Source organism: Lathamus discolor, chromosome 15 (assembly GCF_037157495.1).
Source record: "Lathamus discolor isolate bLatDis1 chromosome 15, bLatDis1.hap1, whole genome shotgun sequence".
NCBI lineage: Eukaryota > Metazoa > Chordata > Aves > Psittaciformes > Psittacidae > Lathamus > Lathamus discolor.
In genome coordinates this window covers 9,680,987-9,702,870 of record NC_088898.1, presented here as the reverse complement: position 1 = coordinate 9,702,870, position 21,884 = coordinate 9,680,987, and the positions used below count along the sequence as shown (strand labels likewise).

Sequence of the window (21,884 nt, the reverse complement as noted above, 5' to 3'; positions counted from 1 at the left end):
CCTCTCCACGCGTGACCCTGTGAGCTCTCTGGTGTGCACTGGGGCCCTGGCCTGTGGCTTGGAGAGAGGATCTGTGCTCTGGCACTGTACTTGCAGAGGATCTCTTCTTGCAAGGAGGTTGCATCAAGGTCTCCAGGTGACCTCAAGTGTTCACCCCAGTCTTTTGGGGGGATTGCCCATGGGCTCTGTCTCTCGGGTCCTTGCAGACCTCCTTAGGTAAAGAGGAAAGCTGTTTAAAGGGACTGTGCTTCCAGACCAGAAACACTTGGCCTGGCTCAGCCTTATGACCCTTTTCTTTCCCTCTCAACTCCAGCCTCTGCTCCTACATCCTTTGAAGGGCCTTTTGGCAAGGTCCTCCATCAGGTGAAGGCAGTGATAGACACACCTCGCTTCTCCAAGGACTACAAGTGCAGCAAGATTTTCTACATCCTCTGCCCTCTCAACTTGAATGACATCCCTGACATTGAGGTAAGAACAAGGAGCATGGCTGGGACGTGCCGAGGCTTCAGCACTTGTCCGTGTGTCCTGTGTACTGTCTGGAGAGTAATTGTGGGGTTGGACAACTCCCTGACTGTGCAAGAGCAGGACAGGGACTCCTGATCCCTCCTACCTTGATGTCAGTCCCTGCTCCAAGTGATTTTTGAGCCTTTGACATGTTGTTTTAAAAGCTTTAGGTGAATTTTCAGCACACAGAGGGAGGTGTTGGCCAATAGCACCAGGTGCTTGTGAAGAACTGGGTTTGGGGAACTTGCTTTGGAGGGAAGAGCAACTAATAGGACAGCAAAACTGGGGAGATGGAGAAGTGGGAGCTGTCGTCTGTGGTACTGCTGTGTTGCTGGTTCTTTGCATCCTTTTAGACCAGATATTTCTGCTTGTGTGTTTTCAACCTCTGAGTGTTTTCCTGGGGGCTCTCTGAGTCTCTTGAGCCAACATCTCTGTCTTACGCTGTCCTGCAGCAGCCCAACACTATGTCAATCACCAAGAAGTTCAACTACAAGCTTGTGAAAAGTGGTAACATCATCCTGACTGCCACCTCGGATCTGAAAGGGTACATCGTGGGCCAGGCCATCCAGCTCCGCACCGACATCGAGAACAAGTCGGGCCGGGACACAGGGGCTGTGGTAGCCAGTCTGCTCCAGGTGAGCATCTAAAGGCTGGTTCTGGGTTTGTGCTGGGTTTCTCTGTGAAACTGGGGCAGTTCTCACCCTCACCACTGTGCATCTCTGCTGTGTGTGGCTGGGAGGGGACAGTGAGGAGTTCAGGCCCCTGGCTACCTCTGATTCTCTCTGCCTTACTGGGGAAAGAGGTGGTAGAACTTGTCTTGCTTGTACCAACTCAGTCTGTCAGGTAATGATGGGTATTTCTGCTCTGTAATGTGCACGTGAGGTTTGTGCTCAAGCTTGACAAAGCAGTTGGGTGCTTTTGTGTCCTGACTTAAGTCTGTGGGAGACAGAATCCCAGCCTGGTTTGTGTTGGAAGGGACCTTAAAGCCCATCCAGCCCCAACCCCTGCCACGGGCAGGGACCCCTTCCACTGGAGCAGCTTGCTCCAAGCCCCTGTGTCCAGCCTGGCCTTGAGCACTGCCAGGGATGGGGCAGCCACAGCTTCTCTGGGCACCCTGTGCCAGCGCCTCAGCACCCTCACAGGGAAGAGCTTCTGCCTAAGAGCTCAGCTCAGTCTCCCCTCAGGCAGGTTCAAGCCATTCCCCTTGGCCTGTCCCTACAGGCCCTTGTCCCAAGCCCCTCTCCAGGTTCCCTGCAGCCCCTTTAGGCACTGGAGCTGCTCTCAGGTCTCCCCTTCAGGAGCCTTCTCTTCTCCAGGCTGACCCAGCCCAGCTCTCTCAGTCTGTCTTGAGACCATCTGCAATCTTTCTGCTTGCTGTGTTTTCTCCTGTCTGTACAGAAAGTGGCTTATAAATCCAAGCGCTGGATTTACGACCTCAGGACCATTGCAGAGGTGGAAGGCTCAGGAGTGAAAGCCTGGAAATGTGCAGAGTGGAAGGAGCAGATCCTCGTTCCAGCGCTGCCCCAGTCCATTCTGCAGGGCTGTAGCCTCATCCATATCGACTACTACATCCAAGTGAGTCCATCGGTGCTCCTGGGCGCTCCAGTGGGCTGGGTTGAGCTCAGTTGCCGAACTCTGTGGGTGATGTGGGTGGCCCTTGCACGAGGTGAACCTTCCCAGTGCGATGTGTGATGAAGAGGATGCCACTGTTTTTCCTTCTCTTCCAGGTATCCCTCAAGTCTCCAGAGGTTTCAGTCACGCTCCCCATTTACATCGGTAACATTGCTGTGAACAGGGTGCCCCTGAGCCCCTCCCGGCCCATCCAGCACGTCCCATCTGCAGTGGTACCCAGTGCCCCCCCGGAGGAAGAGGAGGCTGCCGGCGGTTACCACTCCATGGACAATGTCTCCATCCCCACCAAAAGCCATTCCCAGCAGCAGCCATTTAGCTACGCCCCAGGACTGAGCTTCCAGGAGATACGGGTGGACTCGGAGCAGACGGGCTCCCCAAACCACCCCACGCTCTGCCTGTCAACGGGGGCCACTGTCCCTTACTATGCCGAGGGGAACGTGGTGCCTGTCCCCACCGCCAGCTCCCTCATTTTGCCTCCGGAGTACAGCACGTGGGGCTACCCCTATGGTGAGGATCCAAACAGCCCGGCAGTGTGCTAGTAAACATCTCCTACCACAAGAGTCTCTGCTAGCTGTGAGCTGGGGGGAATACAGGGATGTCAGCCTGCAGTCATAGCAGAGGGGATCATCGGATCTCTCTGCCTGCTTTAGCCTCTGGAGAAGTCCCCTCTCACAGCTGTCAAAGCTGCTGTCCATTCCCACACGTGTACCCGTGCCTGCCCCGGGCTCCTTGTTGTGAGAGGATCTCCCTGTTCTTAACTGAGCTTCCAGCCTCCCACTGAGAGAAAAACTTCTTGGCTTGTGGTGAGGCTGGTGGGAGCCGAGCCAGGAAAGTGATGTAACTGGGATCTTCAGTCTGAGCTGGAGTGGGCCTGCAGCCGGTCTGAGACACAAGCTGCGAGGGTGGGAGCTGAGAGACTGCCCCGGCTGGAAAAGCTTGGGAAATCCCAGTGTGATGGATTCCTGGAGCTGTGCTTCTCCAGGCAGCTGGGGTGGAAGAGACCAGCGGTGTCTGTTAGCACGGTCCTACCTGAATAAACCCATCTGTTAGCACTGGGGGAATGAGATGGGGCACCTCAGCCCTGGCTCAGGGTGCAGGGAACACAAGGCACTTGTGATCTGAAGGTAATGGAAGTATGTGAGGATGCTTGTGAAGAAGAGGGAACAGACAGGACTTGGAGGTGCTGATTTTAACCCCTGCAGGCATCGAGACAGGGATGGGGCTGCCTCACTCAGATTCTGCCTGTGTACTACATAGAACCCCAGCCTGGTTTGGGTCGGAAGGGACCTTAAAGCTCCTCCAGCTCCAACCCCTGCCACGGGCAGGGACCCCTTCCACTGGAGCAGCTTGCTCCAAGCCCCTGTGTCCAACCTGGCCTTGAGCACTGCCAGGGATGGGGCAGCCACAGCTTCTCTGGGCACCCTGTGCCAGCGCCTCAGCACCCTCACAGGGAAGAATTTAACTCAACAGCTTTGAAGTTATTGTCAGAAAGTCCCATGCCACGTGTTAGCACACATGGAGTGAAGGGAACCTCCCCAACACCCACCACAACCGCTTTATTCCTTCTTCTCCCTGCAGAGGCACCTCCATCCTACGAGCAGAGCTGCAGCAGTGCCAACTCCAGCATCAGCAACGGCAACTGACCTCCCCTGCTCTGAGTCCCGCTGGTGCTGCCCACCCCGGTGCCACGGTTCAGCTGCCTACACCGAGGCCTGGTACAGCACGAGGCGTCTCTATCTCTCTGGCTGCTTGGTGGGGTAAATGGCACAGCCCAGCCTGGGCTTTTTAAGTCTCTTTCTAGGGAGGGGGGTGGGAAAACCAAAAAGTGCAGCCGGAGCAGCCTGTGTGTGCATAGGAGAGGTCTGGGAAACTCACCTGCTGCTGCACCAAGGGCTGCAGGACCGGTGTAGCCCCAGGGATGGCCTCTGCAGCAGCCTGTGTTTAAAGTACTGTAGTCGACACTAACTGCTTTACTATCAAAGCACCTGCGATGCCTTATCTGAAATGCTCCTGACTTGGCATGTCTCCACTGTAGGTGAAGGCTGGGCTGGGTGGACTTTCCTCTTCTCTTTAGGGGTCGTGTGCTCTCCAGAAGCGGTTTTGAGAACCCTGTCCTCATAGGGCCTAAGGGTAGCTGAAACAGGAGGTTTCTTGGAGTGAGCGGGTTTGGAAGGTCAGGGACTCTTCAAGAGCCAAAAGTCCTCCCTGTACCTATGCTGTGAGGAGGGGAGAGCAGGCTGGGGCACTCACTCCTAACTCAGGAGGCCCTGCAGAGCTGTGGAGGGAGCCCAGTGTTACCCTGGGTGCCCATCACCCAGCCTCTGGCCTTTCTCAGCAAAGGGTGACTCTTTCCTCTGGAAAGCCCTGTAAGAGACAATCCACCCTGGCTCGCTGCTGGCTGCATCACTTGGGATGAGCAGCGCTCATCAGGCTGCAGGGATGGGACACCCCAGATCCCTGTGTCCCATCTCCCAGCCTGCAGGGTGCCTGCTCCATCCCAGCTGCCTTCAGCAGGCCAGAATTCCATGACGATCAAGTTAGAAAAGTCCTGTCTGATGCTACCTCTGAGTCCCTGCCCATGGAAGCCCTTTCCTTTGGGATGACCCTCCCTGGAGGCTCAACCTGGTGTCTCACAGGAGCACCCAGCACAGCCAAGCCAGAGCAGGAGGGTGCTTGGCCTGGGCACTGCTCTCTGGGTGCTGGCTGACCACTTGCCTCCTGAGCTAGATGAGGAGTGGGAACACGAAGCGCTGCGCTCCTGGACCCGGCAGGTCAGGGGTGAAGCTGATGGATGGAAACCAACATTTTTCTTCTGTGCTTCTCCCTCCTCACCTCCTTTTTTAAGCTTTTTTAGTATCAATTGCCCAAGCTGAGGAAACCACAACCTTAGGCCATGGCTGGTGCAGAGCTTGGGCCCCTCTGAGCGCTGGTCTCACTCTGGGCAGTATGTGACAAAGCTCTGGGGAGCAGCACAGCCTCCCCTCCGCCCCGCACACCCGCTGCAGCTGGGGACAAGCCTGCTTTGCACTCTTCCTTTGCAAATGCTTTTAGTTTGGTTCATTTTGAGTGTTGAACTGCTTTAAGGATAGAGTAGAGAAGGTGCTGTTCTGAGCAGTGCTGGCACAGCACGCACTGCTGGTGATAGAATGACTGTCATTGTCCCCGAATATATATATATATATATATGAGATGAAGTTTTGTTTTTAATGATTGAATTCAGAAATACAAATTTTAATGCTGTATTTAATAAATTATTCTAAGAGAAACGCTGTGCTTTTTCATCCATTGCTGATGCTTACCCATGTGCCTCTTCATGCCAAACGCAGGGATGCACCGTGGTGGGGTGTGACAAAGTGAAGCACGTTCTTGCTCTGGCCACAGAAGGTGGTGACTTCTGCTGACACCCAGCACAGTGCAACCTGTCCAGTGTCCCAAAGCCATGGTTTGTCCAAGTGGCCCTCTTGGGCACTTCTCTCTGCTGTCCAACAGGAGAGGGATGGGAGCACAGGCTCTCCCTTCAGGATGGAGATGGAGCAGCCAGGGCCTGGCTGGAGGGGCTGGACACCACCAGCCCCTGCCCTCTCTCTGATTCCATTTGGAATCAACGTGTTAAAACTGGAAGAAGGTTCCTCCCCACACGCACAGTTTGGTGACACCATGGCTGAGGTGCGCAGGTGCTGACTCTGTCACTGCGAGCAGCCCCAGGTGTGAGCTGGGTCTCAGACATGAGGATGCTGCTTCACTCTCTGCTCAATTCATGCTTGTGCACAGCTTTGTTATTCAAGCCTCTCTCCTTTGCCTGCTGCTCTGGGCCTGCCATCAAAAGCATTCTTGATATGCAGGGGGTCAAAGGCAGGAGCTTGGTTGTGATGGTGCAGCTCTTCCCAGTGCTCTCCCTCTTCCTCCCAGTTACCTGACCCTGTTGTGCCTGGCTCAGCCCATAGCTCCCATGGCCTTCCTTGCTGTCGGCAGTTTGTATCCCTCCTTTCCTCAACCCAAACCCCTTCCAGACCTCTGGACAAATCCCAGCGAGCTGTTAACGCTTCTGGCCCTGTTGGGTTGGCCTCACACGCTCCTGGCCCAGCTGGGGGCCAGGAGAGGCAGCCTGGGCTGGGGCTGGGTTCCTGCTTCCTTGTTCTCCATCCCTGGAGCTGAGCTGCTGGTGTCATGTCGAACCCATGTTCCTCTGCTGGAAGACTTGGATGCTGTTTGGTTACTGTGGCCGCAGCCACGGGGATGCCCTTCTACACCCCCAGCCATATCTGTCCTCCTCATTTAACCTTTGCAGTTGGGAATGCACCGCTCCTGGTGGAGACCATGGCACGGAGAGGCCACTTGTGTCTCACAGAGCTCCTGGGGTGCCCTTGTCTCTGCAGTGCTCCCCCGCTCCTGAGCTTGCTGTCCCAGATCACATTTACTATGACCTGGTCCTTCAGCACCTCTTGCTGTACATGGAGTCCCCTTGGCAAAGCAACAAGGGGGATGGATCATTGTTCTTCGCTGGTGAGGAGTGTCCGGCTCTGCTGTGGAGGGAGCAGGAAGGAGCTGGAGCTAAACCTCGTGGTGATGCTCATTTTGGACGCTGGGGCTGGGCACACGCAGCTCCTGCACAGAAATGCCCCTTTCAGACCTGCAGGGAGGCTCTGGCCAGGGTACAGCAGGTCCCATCCTTGGTCATGTTTCATGGACCCCTTCGATGGATGGAATTCGTCCGGCTCTTCAACCTGCCTGCAGTGGTGGCCCCAGAGCTTGGGGTGTAACATGCACTGGGTGAGCACAACGGGGCAGACCCCAGTGTCCGGGTTTGCGTTCCCCTGGGAGAGGAGCAGCAGCCTCGCTGCTGTCTCTCTCCTCTGCAGCCTCTCCAGCTTCAACCTCTAAGTCCTGGGGAGCTCCTGGAGGCCTTTGAGCATCCCCCAATCCAAAGGCAGGAATGAAGAGGGAAAAAAGCCCCTTTTCCCAAACCCAGCTCTGGGTATAAAGCACTCCAACCCACAGGGATTCACTCACGTTCCTGCCTCTACGTTTCAAGCAGCGGGGTTTGGTTGTGTTGCAGTGGGGAAGCGGTGGGGCACGAGTGAGCCGATGGTTTTCAGCATTCCATGGAAAATACCAAAAATACCATCTGCCTTTTTCCCTTCGCTGCTGCTTTTTTGTCCTTGTCCCACTCTCCACGTGTGCTGCTTCCATGTTCTGGGCATTTTCAGTCCTGTTTGTGTCCTGCTAAACTCCGCTTTGGCACCTGATGTCCCACTGCCTGCGGGAGACAGGAAAGGGGACACAGGGGATGCAAAGGCTCTTTGTGTTGGACACTCTCAGCTTTCCACTGGACCAACATACTGCCTGCTAGGAACTTCCCTATTGAGCCAGCACAAGAGGGGAGAGAAAGGGTGCTCTGGGCTCCGGCTGGGTTTTATCCTCGTACTTTAAGACACTGCCAACGTTCTGCAGCAGGAACGTCCCACATCCCTGGGGGGTAAAACCCTCTGCGCCCAGTGCCCGTTCTTGTCCCCATACCAACGGCTGCAGCTCTTCTCTCCTGCGGTTCCCTTTCCAGGTGTGGGGTTTTTATCCAGCATTTGATGGCTCTGTTCCACCTCAGGCTTCGGTGCGATTTGTAACGGGGTTTTGCAGCGGAACCCTCCAGTTTTACGCGCTCGGCCCCGCTCCCGGGGCTGTTTGCGCCCCGGCTTTTAAACCACGCCGTGTAAAGCACTGGAGGGTGCAAATAAAGATCTTGTCTAAGCCCTTGGCTGCTCGTGCTGGGCCTGGAGCGGGATGGGCTCCGCGTGGGCGCTGCGGCCGGGAAGCGGCTCCCGCTGCCGCGTTCACAGCCCGCCCCAAAGCCAGGCCCCGTCTCCTCCACGCGCCGGGCTGCGGAGGCACCGGGGGCCGCGACGAAGCCGCCCCGAGCCCCGGCCGGAGCAAGCGGCGGGGCCGCTGCCCGCAGGGAGCCCTGGCCGCGGGGGCCGGACCCTGCGCGGGGCGGGAGGGGGCGGTGTGAGCGCGGCTGCGGGCGCCGGGGCCGCCGCCGCCGCCATGGCGGGGCCGGGCGCGGGGGGTTCCGCGGCTCCTCCTGCGGTCCTGCAGGGACGGGGGCGCTGGGCGGGCAGCGGGGTCCTGGCCTCGCCCTGCTCGCGTGAACACAGCGGGGAAGGCACCAGCCCGGGCTCTCCGCTGCGTTCCCGGTTACGCCCGCTCCCCATGGCCAAGGCGGGGTTTGTCTGTCCCAGCGGCCGGCACCCACCGGGCCGTGCCCCGCGCTCCCTCCCCGCACGCTGTGCCCAGCGCTGGGACGAGGGCTCAGTGATTGCCGCTCAGTGCCGAGCGGAGCATCCCCGCTGCAGGGGGCTCATCCTGCGGACACTGCTCCTTGCTGCGCCCTTGCGAGGGGCTGCTGGCTCCTCACGGGGCACGGTGCCTCCGTCGCGGAGGGCGAAGGACACCCGGCGCCGACACCGCAGCCGCGTCCCTGCCGCTGCCCGGGGCTCTCCCCACGCAGAGGGGGCCCCATGGCCGGGTCTCCACAGGGACATCGCCGCCAGCGCTGCGGGGCCCTCAGGGGTGTGTGTGTGAATGAGTTGATTAAGGGATTAATGAACTGATTGATGAATTGATTAATGAACTGATTAATGAACTAATTAATGGATTAATGAACTGATTGATGAATCAATGTGCTCACCAGGGGCTACCGGGGCAGCGCTGCCCCGGCGCGTGCGGCGGGGCCGCCCCAGCCCCGGGGACTCTTATTTTGACCGCGGCGCTCGGGGCCGGCCGGGGCGGAGTCGAGCCTGGGGCCGCGGGTTCGCGGCCTGCACCCGCGCTCTGCGCCGGGCCGGGCCTGCGGCGGGGGCGGCCCCTCGCGGTGGGGCGCGGGCCCTGATGGCTCCCTACAAGTGCCTGACAGGAGGATGGAGCCAGGAGGGGCTGGGCTCTGCTCCCAAGGAACAAGGGATGGGACAAGAGGAACCGGCCTCAAGCTGCACCAGGGCAGGTTTAGATGGAGCTGAGGAACAATTCCTGCCCCAGAGGTGCTCAGGCATTGGAACAGGCTGCCCAGGGCAGGGCTGCAGGCACCGGCCCTGCGAGTGCTCACACAGCGTGGAGACGAGGCCTCAGTGCCATGGGGCAGGGGTGGCCTTGGCAGTGCTGGGGACCGTTGGACTGGATGAGCTTAAAGGGCTTCTCCAGCCCCGCTGGTTCTGTGCCTGTGTCTTCTGCTGGGGGTGCCCATGGAGCTGCGCCGGGTGAGGGGGCTCCGCGGGCTCTGTGTGGGGACACGTGGTGGTGTCCCTGCTGGAGCCCCTGCACTAGGCCACGGGGGCTGTGGGGAAGCCCTCAGGGGCGGACGTGGCCAGGGCCCGCCATGGGTGCTGTGAGCAGGGCTCGGGTGCTGGAGGAGCAGAGCTTCAATGAGGAGCACATGGAAGTGAGAGGAGCGAGGTGCTGGTGGGGCTGCAGGGGTGAAGGGAGGGAATGGTGTTCCTGGTAATGAACCCCAGCCTGGTTTGGGTTGAAGGGACCTCAAAACCCATCCAGCTCCAACCCCTGCCACGGGCAGGGACCCCTTCCACTGGAGCAGCTTGCTCCAAGCCCCTGTGTCCAACCTGGCCTTGAGCACTGCCAGGTGTAAATTGCCACCGGGCACTCAAAGGCTTCTGTTTCTCTCCAGGGAGTAAACCCCAGCGCTGGGTTTATCTCCCCCCTTGCGGTATCTCCTCCTTTACTGAAGAGCTGTAAAAGAGCTGATTGCTTTGCAATCATGGCTTTACAGGCCCTGCCATTAGGAGGGTGGGATTCGGGAGGACGGAAGCAGCTCCTGTGGGTACTTGGTTGTGGGTTGCGGCTGGGAGCAACCCCTCCATAGGGTCCTCTGGGCACCCCCTCTCCCAGCCTTTAGCCGGGAGTCGCCAAGCCCTGGGCTGGAAATAACACACAAGTGGGAGCAGCTGCACAAGAGGAGGCTTTTCAAAGGGCGAGCTCTTTGCCCGGCGCGTGGATGGGCTTTCTGACTCCTCCTGGGACCTCGCATGGATGCTCTGTAGGTTTCTGGGTGCCGGGGTGCTCCTGAGCGTTGGCAGACTCCTGCTCCTCACTGTGCGGCGCTGGATGGGCAGAGTTGCTGCTGTGGATGCTGGGATGAAACCCACGGTGTGAGGGGCTGCAGCCGCGCCTCGGGGCTCCCGGTACAACAGGAACGAGCACAAGGCTCGGGGATGTCGGTGGGACCCCGTTCCCATCCCAGTCCTGCGCCAGCTGTACGGCTGCCTCCTGATGGGCGCCGCCATTACAGCGTACGGCCAGAGGAGCCCCATGGGGGCCGCCATGCTGCCGCACGCATGCGCAGTGGCGGGCGGAGCGTCTCCATTGAGAAGAATGAGGGGAAAGGGGCGGGGCCGAGGCGTGAGGAGCCGCCGAGGGGGCGGGGCTACGCTCCGGGGCTCCGGCCATGGCCACAGTGGATGCCGAGGTGAGTGAGAGCGGCGGCGTCCATCTACCCGGGCGGGGGGAAGGAAGATGGGGGAGCGTGGAGTGGTATCGCCCAGGGCCAGGCGGGTTCTGTCGGAGTCCGGGAGGGGGGCCGTGCCCCCGCCGCCCCATGGTTCAGTCCAACTCCTCTGAGGGGAAGAATGTGGGAGCTGCTGCCATTGTGTGTAGGGGGGCCCGGGACTCTGTATAAGTTACACCCCTCCGTGGTGAGTCAGTGGTATGGGCCATACAGATTCCGGGGTTCCCCCCAATGGGAGCGAGTGCGTGTGGCGGAGGCGGAGGTGGGGGGGAGCGGCCATCGCGCCATCCATGTTCCGGGGCCCCCCATGCGGCGTCGGGCGGCGCTGGCGCGGCGCCATCCAGAGTCCAGGGCCCGCCGGGCGCGGCGGCCGGGCCGCCGTATGCGCTATGCATGGTCCCGGGCGGCGGGCCGGCGGCCGTGCGGGGGCAGGCATGAGCTATGCAGGGTCCCGGGCCCGGCTCGGCGGCGGCGCTGGGGAGGCCCCGGCCCGGCCCCGTGGCGGGAGGAGCTGCGGGAGCGGCCCCGCCCGGAGCCCGCCGCGGGCAGCCCGGCGGCCCCGCGATGAGCCCTGCGCGGCGGGCCCGGCTCCGGGGAACGGGAACGAGGCGGGGCTGCGGGCGGCGGGCGGCGGCGGGGCAGTTTTACCTCAGGAAGCTCGGCTCTGCCGGGGCCGGGGTAGTTCCGGCGCTGCCCGGCCTGACCCCGCTTGACTTCACTTCCAGCCGCCCTGCGGCAGCCCCGCGGTGGCCGTCGGCGGGCGGGGAGCGCCGGCCTTGCTGTGGAGCAGCGGTGTGACCCGGGCCCAGCTCCGCGGCAGCGGGCTGGGGGTGCCGGCCCGCACAGAGCCGTTGTTCATCGGGCCACAGAGTGGTCTGGGTTGGAAGGGACCTCAAAGCTGCTCCAGCTCCAGCCCCTGCCACGGGCAGGGACACCTCCCACTGGAGCAGCTTGCTCCAAGCCCCTGTGTCCAGCCTGGCCTTGAACACTGCCAGGGATGGGGCAGCCACAGCTTCTCTGGGCACCCTGTGCCAGCGCCTCAGCACCCTCACAGGGAAGAGCTTCTTTCTACCCAACCTAAATCCTCCCGATCTATTCATCAGTGTAGTGGTTTAAAATGCACTGAGTGCAAGGCTTGAGGAGAAAAAAACCTCCCCCAATCCCCAAGAAGATGAAGTTTGCCGTGTAGTGACAGTTAGCCATAATCAGCCAGATCTGTGAATGTCCCAAAGAGCCCAGTGTGCAGCTCGAACACTGTGAAGTCCCACACGTGGCACACGGAGCTGAGCTGCGCTTGTGGTGTTCCTGTGCGTTGGGCTGAAACTGCTCCTGGTTTTGTTAGAGAATAGAAGCACTTTCTGCAAGTCTGTCCTCAGTTAAACACTGGATTGCAGCACGCTGCCCGCTGAGCCTTCGTATGCACAAAGGGGATTATAACGCAGGGGTATGGTCATGCAAACTAGCCATGAGCTGGGGACAAGTGGATGCTCTGTAACTGTAGCAGGTACCGGTCAGCGTCTCTTGACAGCTGGGACAGACCTGACCCGTGTGCCAGGCTGTGCCACAGCCATTCCCGGCTTTCCCTCTGGAATACGGGTTGTGCTGTGGCAGGGAACCTCTGCTCACTGTGGGTTGAAGTTTGTGGCGTGGCCACACAGGTGGCATCAGCAGTTCATTGCAAGGCACTGCAAGGACAGCTTGAGTTTATTGCTCAGACAAGATTCCTGTCACCTCTGGTGGGAGCTTTGTCCTTACGCATTCTGTTCCATCACAACTGCATCCAAGGCCTGATCCTGCTGCCGTTCCTTTGTGCTTTTGAAGAGGATCATGTGTTAATCTTCCTGTGTGACAGAGGAGCCAGCCCTCAGGTACTCCGGTGGCGCCAGGGTCCGGTTTTCCCTTCACTACCTCGCTCGGGGTGATTGCTTTCAGGAGAATGGCGTGGCTGGAGCCGGGGCAGGGGTTGGCTCGTAACTCATCAACTTAATGCACAGGTTGGTCTTAGCAGTGCAGGGGCACAGCTTTTATTTTGGGAAGCATCTCCCAGGAGTGCTAGCAGGGTCTGCTCGCTGTGCAGAGCATCAAGGAACAGGCTCTTGGAATCAGGCTTAATATCTACAGATGTTGCCCTGGATTATGGGGAGGGAACGGTGCCTCGTTTGGAGTTTAATTCCTCCCCTCACCCATAAACTCAGTAAATCTGAGGCTGGATCTGCCTTTGCTTATACCCCTCTGATGCCAGAGGTGAGGAAGTTGGTATAAATCAGGCTGGAATTCAGACCTGCTCTTTGCTTCTCCAGTGCTGGTGGGGGAGAGCAGGGATGAACATCCCACAGCTGCAGTGTCCTGCCATGGGCAAGGTGGAGCAGAAGCGAGGGGTTGTTGCCTTTGGTTGAGGGAGGTGCAGAGGTGTGTTCCTGGGAGGGGATACTTGCTCGGAGCAGATCTGGGTGGGAGTGGGCAGGCTGGAACAGTGCTCTGTGTGTGTGTGTCTGCAGGGAGAGTCCACACCACCTCTGCAGACAGTTGCTGGCAGTTGGTTCATGCAAGACAAAAACTGTAGACCAGCTTGTTGCTAAATCTTAGTGTTTGATGGGTGAGGGAGAATCGCTCTGAGCACCAAGTTCCTCCTCAGTTTGGAGCTGTAAACTTGGGTGGTTATTCTTTTCTGGCTGCCTTGGAAGCTGCCCCGAGTAATCTCTGTGCTTTGAGCTGCCAGGTAAGTAGCTGTGCTGCAGTCACTGGGTGCAATAACTGCGTGGCTGCAGGGAAGCCTGATTTTGCTGTTGAGTTTCTTTAGCAGGTGTCTTATAGCCAGGTTTGGGGCTTTTATGTGTTTTAGACCTGCTGCAAGTACAGCACTAAAGATTAAAGTCTTAAGGAATTGAGTTTGTCTTCCTCACCCACTTTTATAGTGCAGGTTCATTGAATTTGATGTTGCTACTCCAGTGTGCATCACTTTAGTGAGGAGAATCAGCTGACCTTGTGTTTATGTGTTTCCTAAAATGATGCTTTGCTGTGAGGTTAAAAAGGGAGGTTTCAAGCCGCGCTGCTTTCCCTGGGGCTCGTGCTCAGCTCAAGAAGGCCGGTGCTGAGCAGGAAGCAAGGTGTGTGTGTGGCTTTGAATGAAGTGGTTCCCTTCAGAACTCACGCTGCAGTTTTCATCATTTTTTTTTCCCCCTCCCTATCTGTTCTGATCTGTAACATCTTCTTTTTCTGGAGATGCAGCTTTGATCTTTAAAGTGAAGTTGTGAGCCGCACAGAGGACACATCTCCCCACTGCTCCGCACCCTCAGCTGAGGCTGGGTCTCCAAGGAGTATGGCACTGCAGCGGCTCCCACCTCTTAAAGCGAGGAATCGAGAGGCCGAGCAGCCTCACAGATCAGGCTGGTGGTGCTCAGGCTCTGCCCTGCCTTTGATCCTTGCTCTCCTCCCCTGCGCCAGCTGGTGCCGGAGCTCTGTCAGCTGCCCTCCGCCTGTTCAATGAACTCCCGACCGGATTAAGGGGCAACATTCACTCATGTCAAAGCGCTTCCTATTCACGGGTCCCTTGGCTGGAAGGAGGTTGCTGTAATAGGCCACTGAGTGCAGGAGTGATAATAGGGAAAGGCAGGACCTAATGAGTGGTGCCTTTAAGCAGTGAGCACATAGGTGATTCCTTCAGTTTCCCACTCTCTGTTTTGCAGGTGACGTGACATCCAGCACTTCTTTCAGGCCTGCCCTGCCCTTCCTCCTCTCTGATTTACACCTGCTAGCTGGGATTGCAGTGAGAAGAGGGCTTTGCTTTTAATGCTGAGTCTGTTTCAGTAAGCTACAGCAGGAAAGCTCAGAGCACTTTAAACCCCATCATCTTTTCCCCTTTGCGAGCTTTGGTGGCTGCTTTCCTGAGGCTCCTTAGCGCAGTGAGGTATGTTGATACTACACTGACATGAGCTCGTGAACACAGGCAATATAAGTGTGTTCCCAGTTGTGTTAAATACCTTTTGGGCTACCAGGTTTAATACACTTCAGCTGTGTCTTTGTGCGGAGAAAGACATTTTTTCCCCTCTCTGATACACAACACCTAGAAAGGAGATTTTATAACTTTATCCACACAAGGGTTACTTTGTTAAGGTGTTAAAATTACACATTTTACCCTGTGTCAAACAGAGACTAAGGCTGACTTTCCTACCAGGAATTCTTGCATGCTGAGCAAGCTGTGGGCTAGCAAAGGCCCTTTGGGAGCTCACCCTTTTCTTCCACCTACAGAAACTTCAAATAATAACGGAATGGGCAACTGTGGCTTCTGAAGTGGTAAGAAAGCCTGAAAAGTGCCCTTCAGTTGTGTTCGGTCGTGAGCCAACCGGACTGGAGAACGTTTTGTCAGTGAAGGCAGACTCAGAGGCCTGGTTTATACTTTTAAGAAAGCTCTTCCAATATAATTACGCTGGCTGGAGAGGAGGATTTCTCATTTTTCCCTTGCTGAAATAGCCATACCAATAAAAGTCCTTGCTGTGGATGCAGCAGTGTTAGTTTAGAGGTGATTTTAGACCAAAGTAGCTTCTTTTTTTTTGCTTTCCAAAGCAGAGGCTTGGTCTACTTTTGAGAAGTTTTGCCAACTTAGTTATCTGCAGAGAAATTGCTCTCCCCTCCACCAGTGCTGTATCAGCAGAAGTCCTGGTAGAGATGCAAGTACCAGCAAAAACCCCAACAACAAGAAAAACAAAGCAGCAGCTTTTCCATGGGGGAAGTGGTTGAAGCTGTGCTGGCAGGGCACTCACCTGCAGACAGTGGATGTTGGCATTAGCATCCTGGAGGGATGTGCTGCCGTGGCCACAGAGAATGTGCTGGTACCCAGGGGTGTCCCACTTCCAGATGTGCAGCTTATATAGTGATGATTTGATGGGTACTGTTGCATTGCTGTTCAGATCAGCAATCTGAAATGCAGATCTGGGGCTTTGCTCTATTATCTTGCCTGGCAAGACCGCTGCTGAGGTTGCTGAATGTGGTCCACATCCCCCCTACAGAAGCAGGGCTGTGAGGGGATGGCAGCAGGTCCTATTCCTCTTGCTTTTCCTTAACAAAGTGCTTGGAGCAGAGCACAGCTGGTGCCTATGGTTTGGGTTGCTGTGTTCCAGAAGAGGAGGTGAATGGGGGGGTTATGGTGTTTTGCAGCACATTGAGAGGTTCAAGGGGGCTTTCTGAGTACTTCAAGACTTGTGCTGGCGATTTCCTTCTCCTTGGCTGCCTTGGAAGCCAGAGGTTACCATAGCAGGGGGTTGGAACTGGATGATCTTAACATCCTTTCCAACCCAAACCAGTCTGTGATTCTATGAAAGGCTCACTTACCTGTCTGTGCCTCAGGCGGGTTGGGGAGAAGTTGTATGAGTGTGTCCTTGGTGCATGGGCAGTCACGTCCCATTGGTGATGGCTGCTGACTGGTTAGAGTAGAAGAGTTTGCTACAGGCCCGCTGGCTAATGTGGCTACCAAGCTCTCTGAAACACACAGAAACCCAGAATAAACTGTACTTAGAAAGTGCTTGATGCTTGTATTGCTGTGTCTAAAATAGAAGGGCTTTCTTGGTTTTAATTAAAAACCTCCAGCATAGGCAAAGCATCAAGGAAGGTCATCCAGAGTATCCTACAAGAAAGCTGGAGAGGCACTTTTGACAAGGGTATATAGCGGTAGAAAAAGGGGGAATGGCTTTAATCTGATGGAGGGGAGACTGAGATGAGATCTTAGGCAGAAGTTTTTCTCTGTGAAGGTGGTGAGGCCCTGGCACAGGTTGCCCAGAGAGCTTTAAGTTCCCTTCCAACACCAACCAGTCTGATTCTGTGGTCTTCTTTTCAAGTGGGAAATGTTTCTCTGATTAGATTCCTTTTTCCTTAATACCCAGCCAAATCCCCACCATTCTCTTGCTGTCTGCCTCCATAGCAGCTCACTCTGCTCGGGGTTACATGTAGGATAGTTTGGCTCCACAAGGGATTCCCCATTCAGACACATGCCTGACATAAACTGCAGACACAACGTAGGGCTGAGCGAGGGACTGGCCTGGGGGTGGAGGTGGGCTGTTAAGTGTTAAATCCATCCTTTTCCATATCCTATCTCCTTCCCAAGGGAGTGGTCTCAGAAGCAGTAGTGAACAGTGTTGGTTCAGGACAGGGAGATGGTGGATGGGTAGAGCAGAATGTTCAGGTCCACTTCTGTTTGCATACACTGATGATCCTGCAGGGACAGCACAGGGAGAGGGAGGACACTTGCAGGTGGGGAGGAAGTAAATATGGAACAAGATAACCAGGCCGGAATGGATAAAGTCCAAATAAAGCCAAGTAAGTGACTTCTCCCATTTGTTACAGAGAAATGGAAAATGATGCAAACAGGGATAAAACTAATGGAAGTGGTTGTAGCTTCTTGGGTCAGCCAGGCCAGCATCTGACCCAGGAGGTGGGTATGAGCTTGCTGTGGCTGCAGCGTTCAAAACCAACAGCAGAGAGCTGGGGAGCTGAGCAAACCGAGGTGAGAGGAGACAACAGTGGTTCCCAAAGGCTACACAGCAGGTTCATTGCCTGTGATTTGGGGCAGAGTGTTTGAGCCAAGCCCAGAGGCTTGTGATGCTGCAGCAAAATGTGTCTCCTTGTGCTTGTCACGTTGCTAGAAAGAGAAGGATCGTGGTGCTCCTTGCCGCTGAGAATGAGGGCAGTGAGGATAGATGTGATGCTTGAGCCATCCCTACAGCCAGCGGGAATGCAGCAGGAGAGCAGGGGCACCTCTGTGGGGAGAGGGTTGCAGTGCAGGTGTCTGAATTAATGTGCTGTGTTTGGGCTTGGTTATGTTGAGAGAAACAGTCTGTGTTGTTCAGAATGCTTTGTAATGAATTTGAGAACTCACGTGTTGATGTGGACATGGATTTTAGCATGTTAACTGGCACAGAGGAACCCTGGACTAATGGCCATGACCTGCTGATGCTTCTGAATACTGAGTGCAGTGAAATCCTTTGTTTTCCCCATCTTCTTTTCCTTTTCAAGCCTGAGCTCCTGGATTCTTGAGTCTCAGCTGCCTTCTTCCTCTCCAGTCACACATTTCTACTCCTTGTAGTGTCAGAGCAAGCCTTAATAGGTAATTTCTCCTAAAGGCTCAAAGCCAGAAGGCAAATTACCCAAATGTTTTACCGAACTTCAGTGGTCGTTGGGGATGTTTCATTCTGCCAGCCCAGACTGTTCAGAACCTACAATCAACTTCTCTCCAAAATCATGCACATGGATATGACGTAGGAAGGATTATTGGTTTTCCAAATTACACGCTTCACCCTGCTGTTGATTTGGGAATTGAAAGTACATCTGTCACAGTACCAGGAGGTGCTTACTGAGATGTGATGTTGGTTGGTGTCTGGTGAATGCAAATGCTTGAAGGCCTTTGACCAAAGGTTTTGAATCTGCATTAGCTCGGCCCAGGTGTGACTGGGCAGCAAAGGCATATGGATTTCTTATTGTTTCTTTAGTTTAATTTATCTTCTAGATTATCTCAGTTCCTGGGGCATGGTTACCCAAGATATGGGTTTATGCTGCCCTTAACTGAAGTTCAGTCCCTGTGAGTTTTGCTTCAGACACGGGGAAGGGACCTATGGGAAGGTGCTGGGGGCTGGCAGCAGCCTGTGAGATAGCCCCCAAATACTGGAGAGGGTAGCACCTCCAGCCTGGAGGTCATCAGGACCTGCGCTAGATGGGTGTTTAAGTCACTTGTGGTTTTGGGACCTGAGGAATTAACTTCTTGTAATGCATTTCTTCCGTCCAAGGGGGTAGATGGCAAATTTACACCCTGTCAGATGTGGTTTTATCAGTGGGAAGAAGAGAGTATCTGTATGTGGGAGATGAAAGCATTAACATGCAGGCTATGAGCTGATTTGTTTGCTTTCATCTAGTACCCTGTTGGCCTGTGAGTTTGAACATAAGCCTCCAGATTACAGGAACATAAAGAATGAATCTAAACAGAAACTTGGCATAGTAGAAGGTGTCCCTGCCTGTGGCAGGGGGTTGGAGCTGAATGAGCTTTAAGGTCCCTTCCAACACAAACCAGGCTGGGATTCTATGAACTAATTTATTAATTGAGGAGCATTACTGGTATTTGATAAATGAAATCAACACCCAGAGGGCTTTGCAAAACACCGCTGCTGAACTGGTTAAGTAAGACATGAGGGGTTTTTAATTGCAAATGTGTTTGTAATAGCTTTTGTCAACTCTTGTGTGGTAAATGTTAAGGATTGGTGAATTCCATTCATTAGGAATCCTTTTGTTCTTTGGCTTAGGAAGGGTGTTTCTTACATTGCTGGGATGCATTGTTTCACACTGGTGCTTTAATGCCTCTTTAATATGCAAAGATGACTGTTTATAAGCAGATGTCCTATAGGACCTGGGGATGACATCTGGAATATTTAATCTTTCATACCACACGTTGAGGAGCAGCAACGGATGTTCCTTTAAAGACAGCCTTTGGATGAGATGTGCTATTTGATGTAATATTTACTCTTGCTGTGGTGCCACATCCCGTGGGGAAGAGCCATGCTGGCTTTTAACCAACATCCCCAGGACCAGGGAGCAAGCACACTGCTGCTGAGCACGTTTGTGAAGATGCCTCTGCTTTGCCTTGTGAGGATGTGCATGGGGAGAGGTTAATACAGCCGCCAGCTTGCAGCCTTTGACACGGCCAGCCGGGGATCGCATTCTGCCTTGGTGATTTCCACTTGGTTTTCCTCTCACTGCAAGTTCTATTTCCCATCTTCGTTTTGTAATCAGGCCAGGTGCCTGTCACACACAGTGTGCTCTGTGCCCAGCTCCCACACATGGGGGATTTCTTTGTTTGTTTTATAGTCTCCTTCCCTATTGAAAGTACCCTTTGTGCTGGTGATAGTTGCATTCTTGGGTTTCTAATGAGTTGAATTTCTTGTGTTTAATGCTTTTTACCATGGAGCTCGATGTTGATAGGACGTTAGTCTTAACCAGTTATGGCTTTTATTAAAAACAGATTGGTTTGATGCCTTTTCAAATCCACACATCTAGACTATCCTCATGGAGGCTGTTTTATAGCCACAATTTACCCTCTGCCCCTGTGTTTTGTAGACTAAGACATTACTTCAGATGTAGATGCAGGCGCTTTATGTGGTGACACTTTGCACGTTACATTGCTATTGCTGCTGTTTGTCCTGGAGTTGTGGCTCGAGGCTGCCATCAGCGATGACACACGACTTAAAGATCCTCCTCACCCTCAGCCACCATGGGGGCTTAAATACAGGTCCTGGTGTGATCCCGGAGGCTGCGGAGGAGGAGGTGAGGAGGAACGAGGGTGATTTGTCCGCTCTGAGGCTTGGCGAGCGCTGGGAAGCTGTAGCAGCCAACGAGCCTTTCTTCCCGGGGCCTTTGTTTCCAGCCACGCTCGCGATGAAAGGCAGGAGCGGCTCCTCCATTGGCTGCAGGAAACCACCTCCCCATGCGGCACAAGGCCCTGGTGAACACGCGCCGCGGCCGGGCGCCAGCGTGGATGGGCTCCAGTGCAGAGCGGCCCTGGCAGCGGTGAGCCCCGGGCTCCATCTCCTGGGGTTCTGGCTCCTGCCAACACAGCCTCCTGCAACTGCAGCTGGGAGGGAAAACAGCTGGGAGAGGGGTTTTCCATCCTGTGCCCTGGAATGCACCTAGCACAGGCAGCAGCAGCACACCCTGTGGTGCCTCTGCTCAGTGATGGTGGCAGGACACAAAGGGCTTGGATGTTCCTGGCCAGCTCCCAGGGCTAGGGAGGGTTGATTTGGGTCCCCCACAGTGTGATTGTGGCCCAGCAGCATGGTTGTGTCAGTAGCTTAATGCTGGTGCAGGCTCTGTTGGTGTAATTTGCAGACATCACCAAAGAGCTGCTTGCAGGAGGCTCTGTTGTCTGCGTGTATTTGTGATCAGAGGGGCTGGAGCAGCTCTGTTCTGGAGCCAGGCTGGAGAAGAGAAGGCTCCTGAAGGGGAGACCTGAGAGCAGCTCCAGTGCCTAAAGGGGCTGCAGGAAACCTGGAGAGGGGCTTGGGACAAGGGCCTGTAGGGACAGGCCAAGGGGAATGGCTTGAACCTGCCTGAGGGAAGGCTGAGCTGAGCTCTTAGGCAGAAGCTCTTCCCTGTGAGGGTGCTGAGGCGCTGGCACAGGGTGCCCAGAGAAGCTGTGGCTGCCCCATCCCTGGCAGTGCTCAAGGCCAGGTTGGACACAGGGGCTTGGAGCAAGCTGCTCCAGTGGGAGGTGTCCCTGCCCGTGGCAGGGGTTGGAACTGGATGAGCTTTAAGTTCCCTTCCATCGCAAACCAGGCTGGGATTCTATGACTTATATGTTGGATGCCCAGGGATATTCTAAATTCTTCTTTAAATGTCAAAAACTCCACAAGTAGAAGTTGGTTTGGAGCTGCCAAGAGCCACTCCTGATGCAACAGCTTCGAAAGAGAAATATGGACGTTGGGAAGCGCCTGGCTCCTGCCTGGCTCCCTGGTGAGTCAGATATCTGAGCTTGCACTGGGATGGTAATGCTGATGCAGTTGCTGATTGCTGCCAAAGCAAGGAGTCCACACAAGGAGATTAGACAACAGCCCTTTTCCCTGCTGGGTGCTCATTACCATTTTCTTGCTGATGTATTATTAATGAAGCTAATTTTTATTGCCCTGTAAGTGTGGATGGTGCTTTGCAAGCACAGAACAGAACCTGCTTGTTTCCCAGAGTTTCTGAAGTAGGTGTTGGGCCTTGTGCAGGATGAGAGTGCTGGAAAAACTGACTGTGCAGTTGAAGTAAGGTAAATCTCTGCGCTTTGTTTTCTTTTTCCTCTTACTTAGCAGACATCTGGCTTTGGGGCTGGTGAATGTGGAGCTGTATGAACAGAGAGCTGAGGCCCTGTAAATACCCTGAAGGCAGAATTAATGTGGACAGATACTAGGACTTAAGTGCAAAGAGTTTGCAGCACTGACCCTCCTCAGGACAGAAGATTGCATAGACTGAAGTAGAGTGTTCCATTAGAGTGCTGGGACCTGATCCAGCCCCACAGCTGTGGGGCAGGCAACAGTTTAAACAGGAGAAGTTCAAGGACTGGTTGGTAGAGCCTGATGATGAGGTTTAGAATGCCTCCCTGCTGAAGAGCTGCTGTGTCCGAGACACTCTGTAGTCATGTCAAATGCCAGTGAATAGGAACTTTGGTAATTGTTCTGGCACGGCCATCGTGGTGCTTTGTCTGCTGAGGCAGTGGCCCTACTGC

General features: G+C 55.3%; 2 protein-coding genes across 3 annotated transcripts in view; both read left to right on the top strand.

The window, feature by feature from the left end:
* Window positions 1–5,402, top strand: part of ARRDC1 (arrestin domain containing 1) — a 35,938-nt gene extending 30,536 nt beyond the window's left edge. Inside the window, exons 4-8 of the mRNA XM_065695537.1 lie at window positions 314–468; window positions 957–1,139; window positions 1,903–2,079; window positions 2,232–2,643; window positions 3,715–5,402. Of these exons, the coding sequence (XP_065551609.1) occupies window positions 314–468; window positions 957–1,139; window positions 1,903–2,079; window positions 2,232–2,643; window positions 3,715–3,779 (992 nt within the window). The 3' untranslated portion in view covers window positions 3,780–5,402. The remainder of the gene's footprint in view (window positions 1–313; window positions 469–956; window positions 1,140–1,902; window positions 2,080–2,231; window positions 2,644–3,714) is intronic.
* Window positions 5,403–10,543: 5,141 nt separating this feature from the next.
* Window positions 10,544–21,884, top strand: part of EHMT1 (euchromatic histone lysine methyltransferase 1) — a 115,369-nt gene continuing 104,028 nt past the window's right edge. Inside the window, exon 1 of one of the 2 annotated variants that reach the window (XM_065695266.1) lies at window positions 10,544–10,606. In XM_065695266.1, the coding sequence (XP_065551338.1) occupies window positions 10,586–10,606 (21 nt within the window). In that variant the 5' untranslated portion in view covers window positions 10,544–10,585. The remainder of the gene's footprint in view (window positions 10,607–21,884) is intronic. The other variant, XM_065695277.1, reaches the window with a different exon arrangement.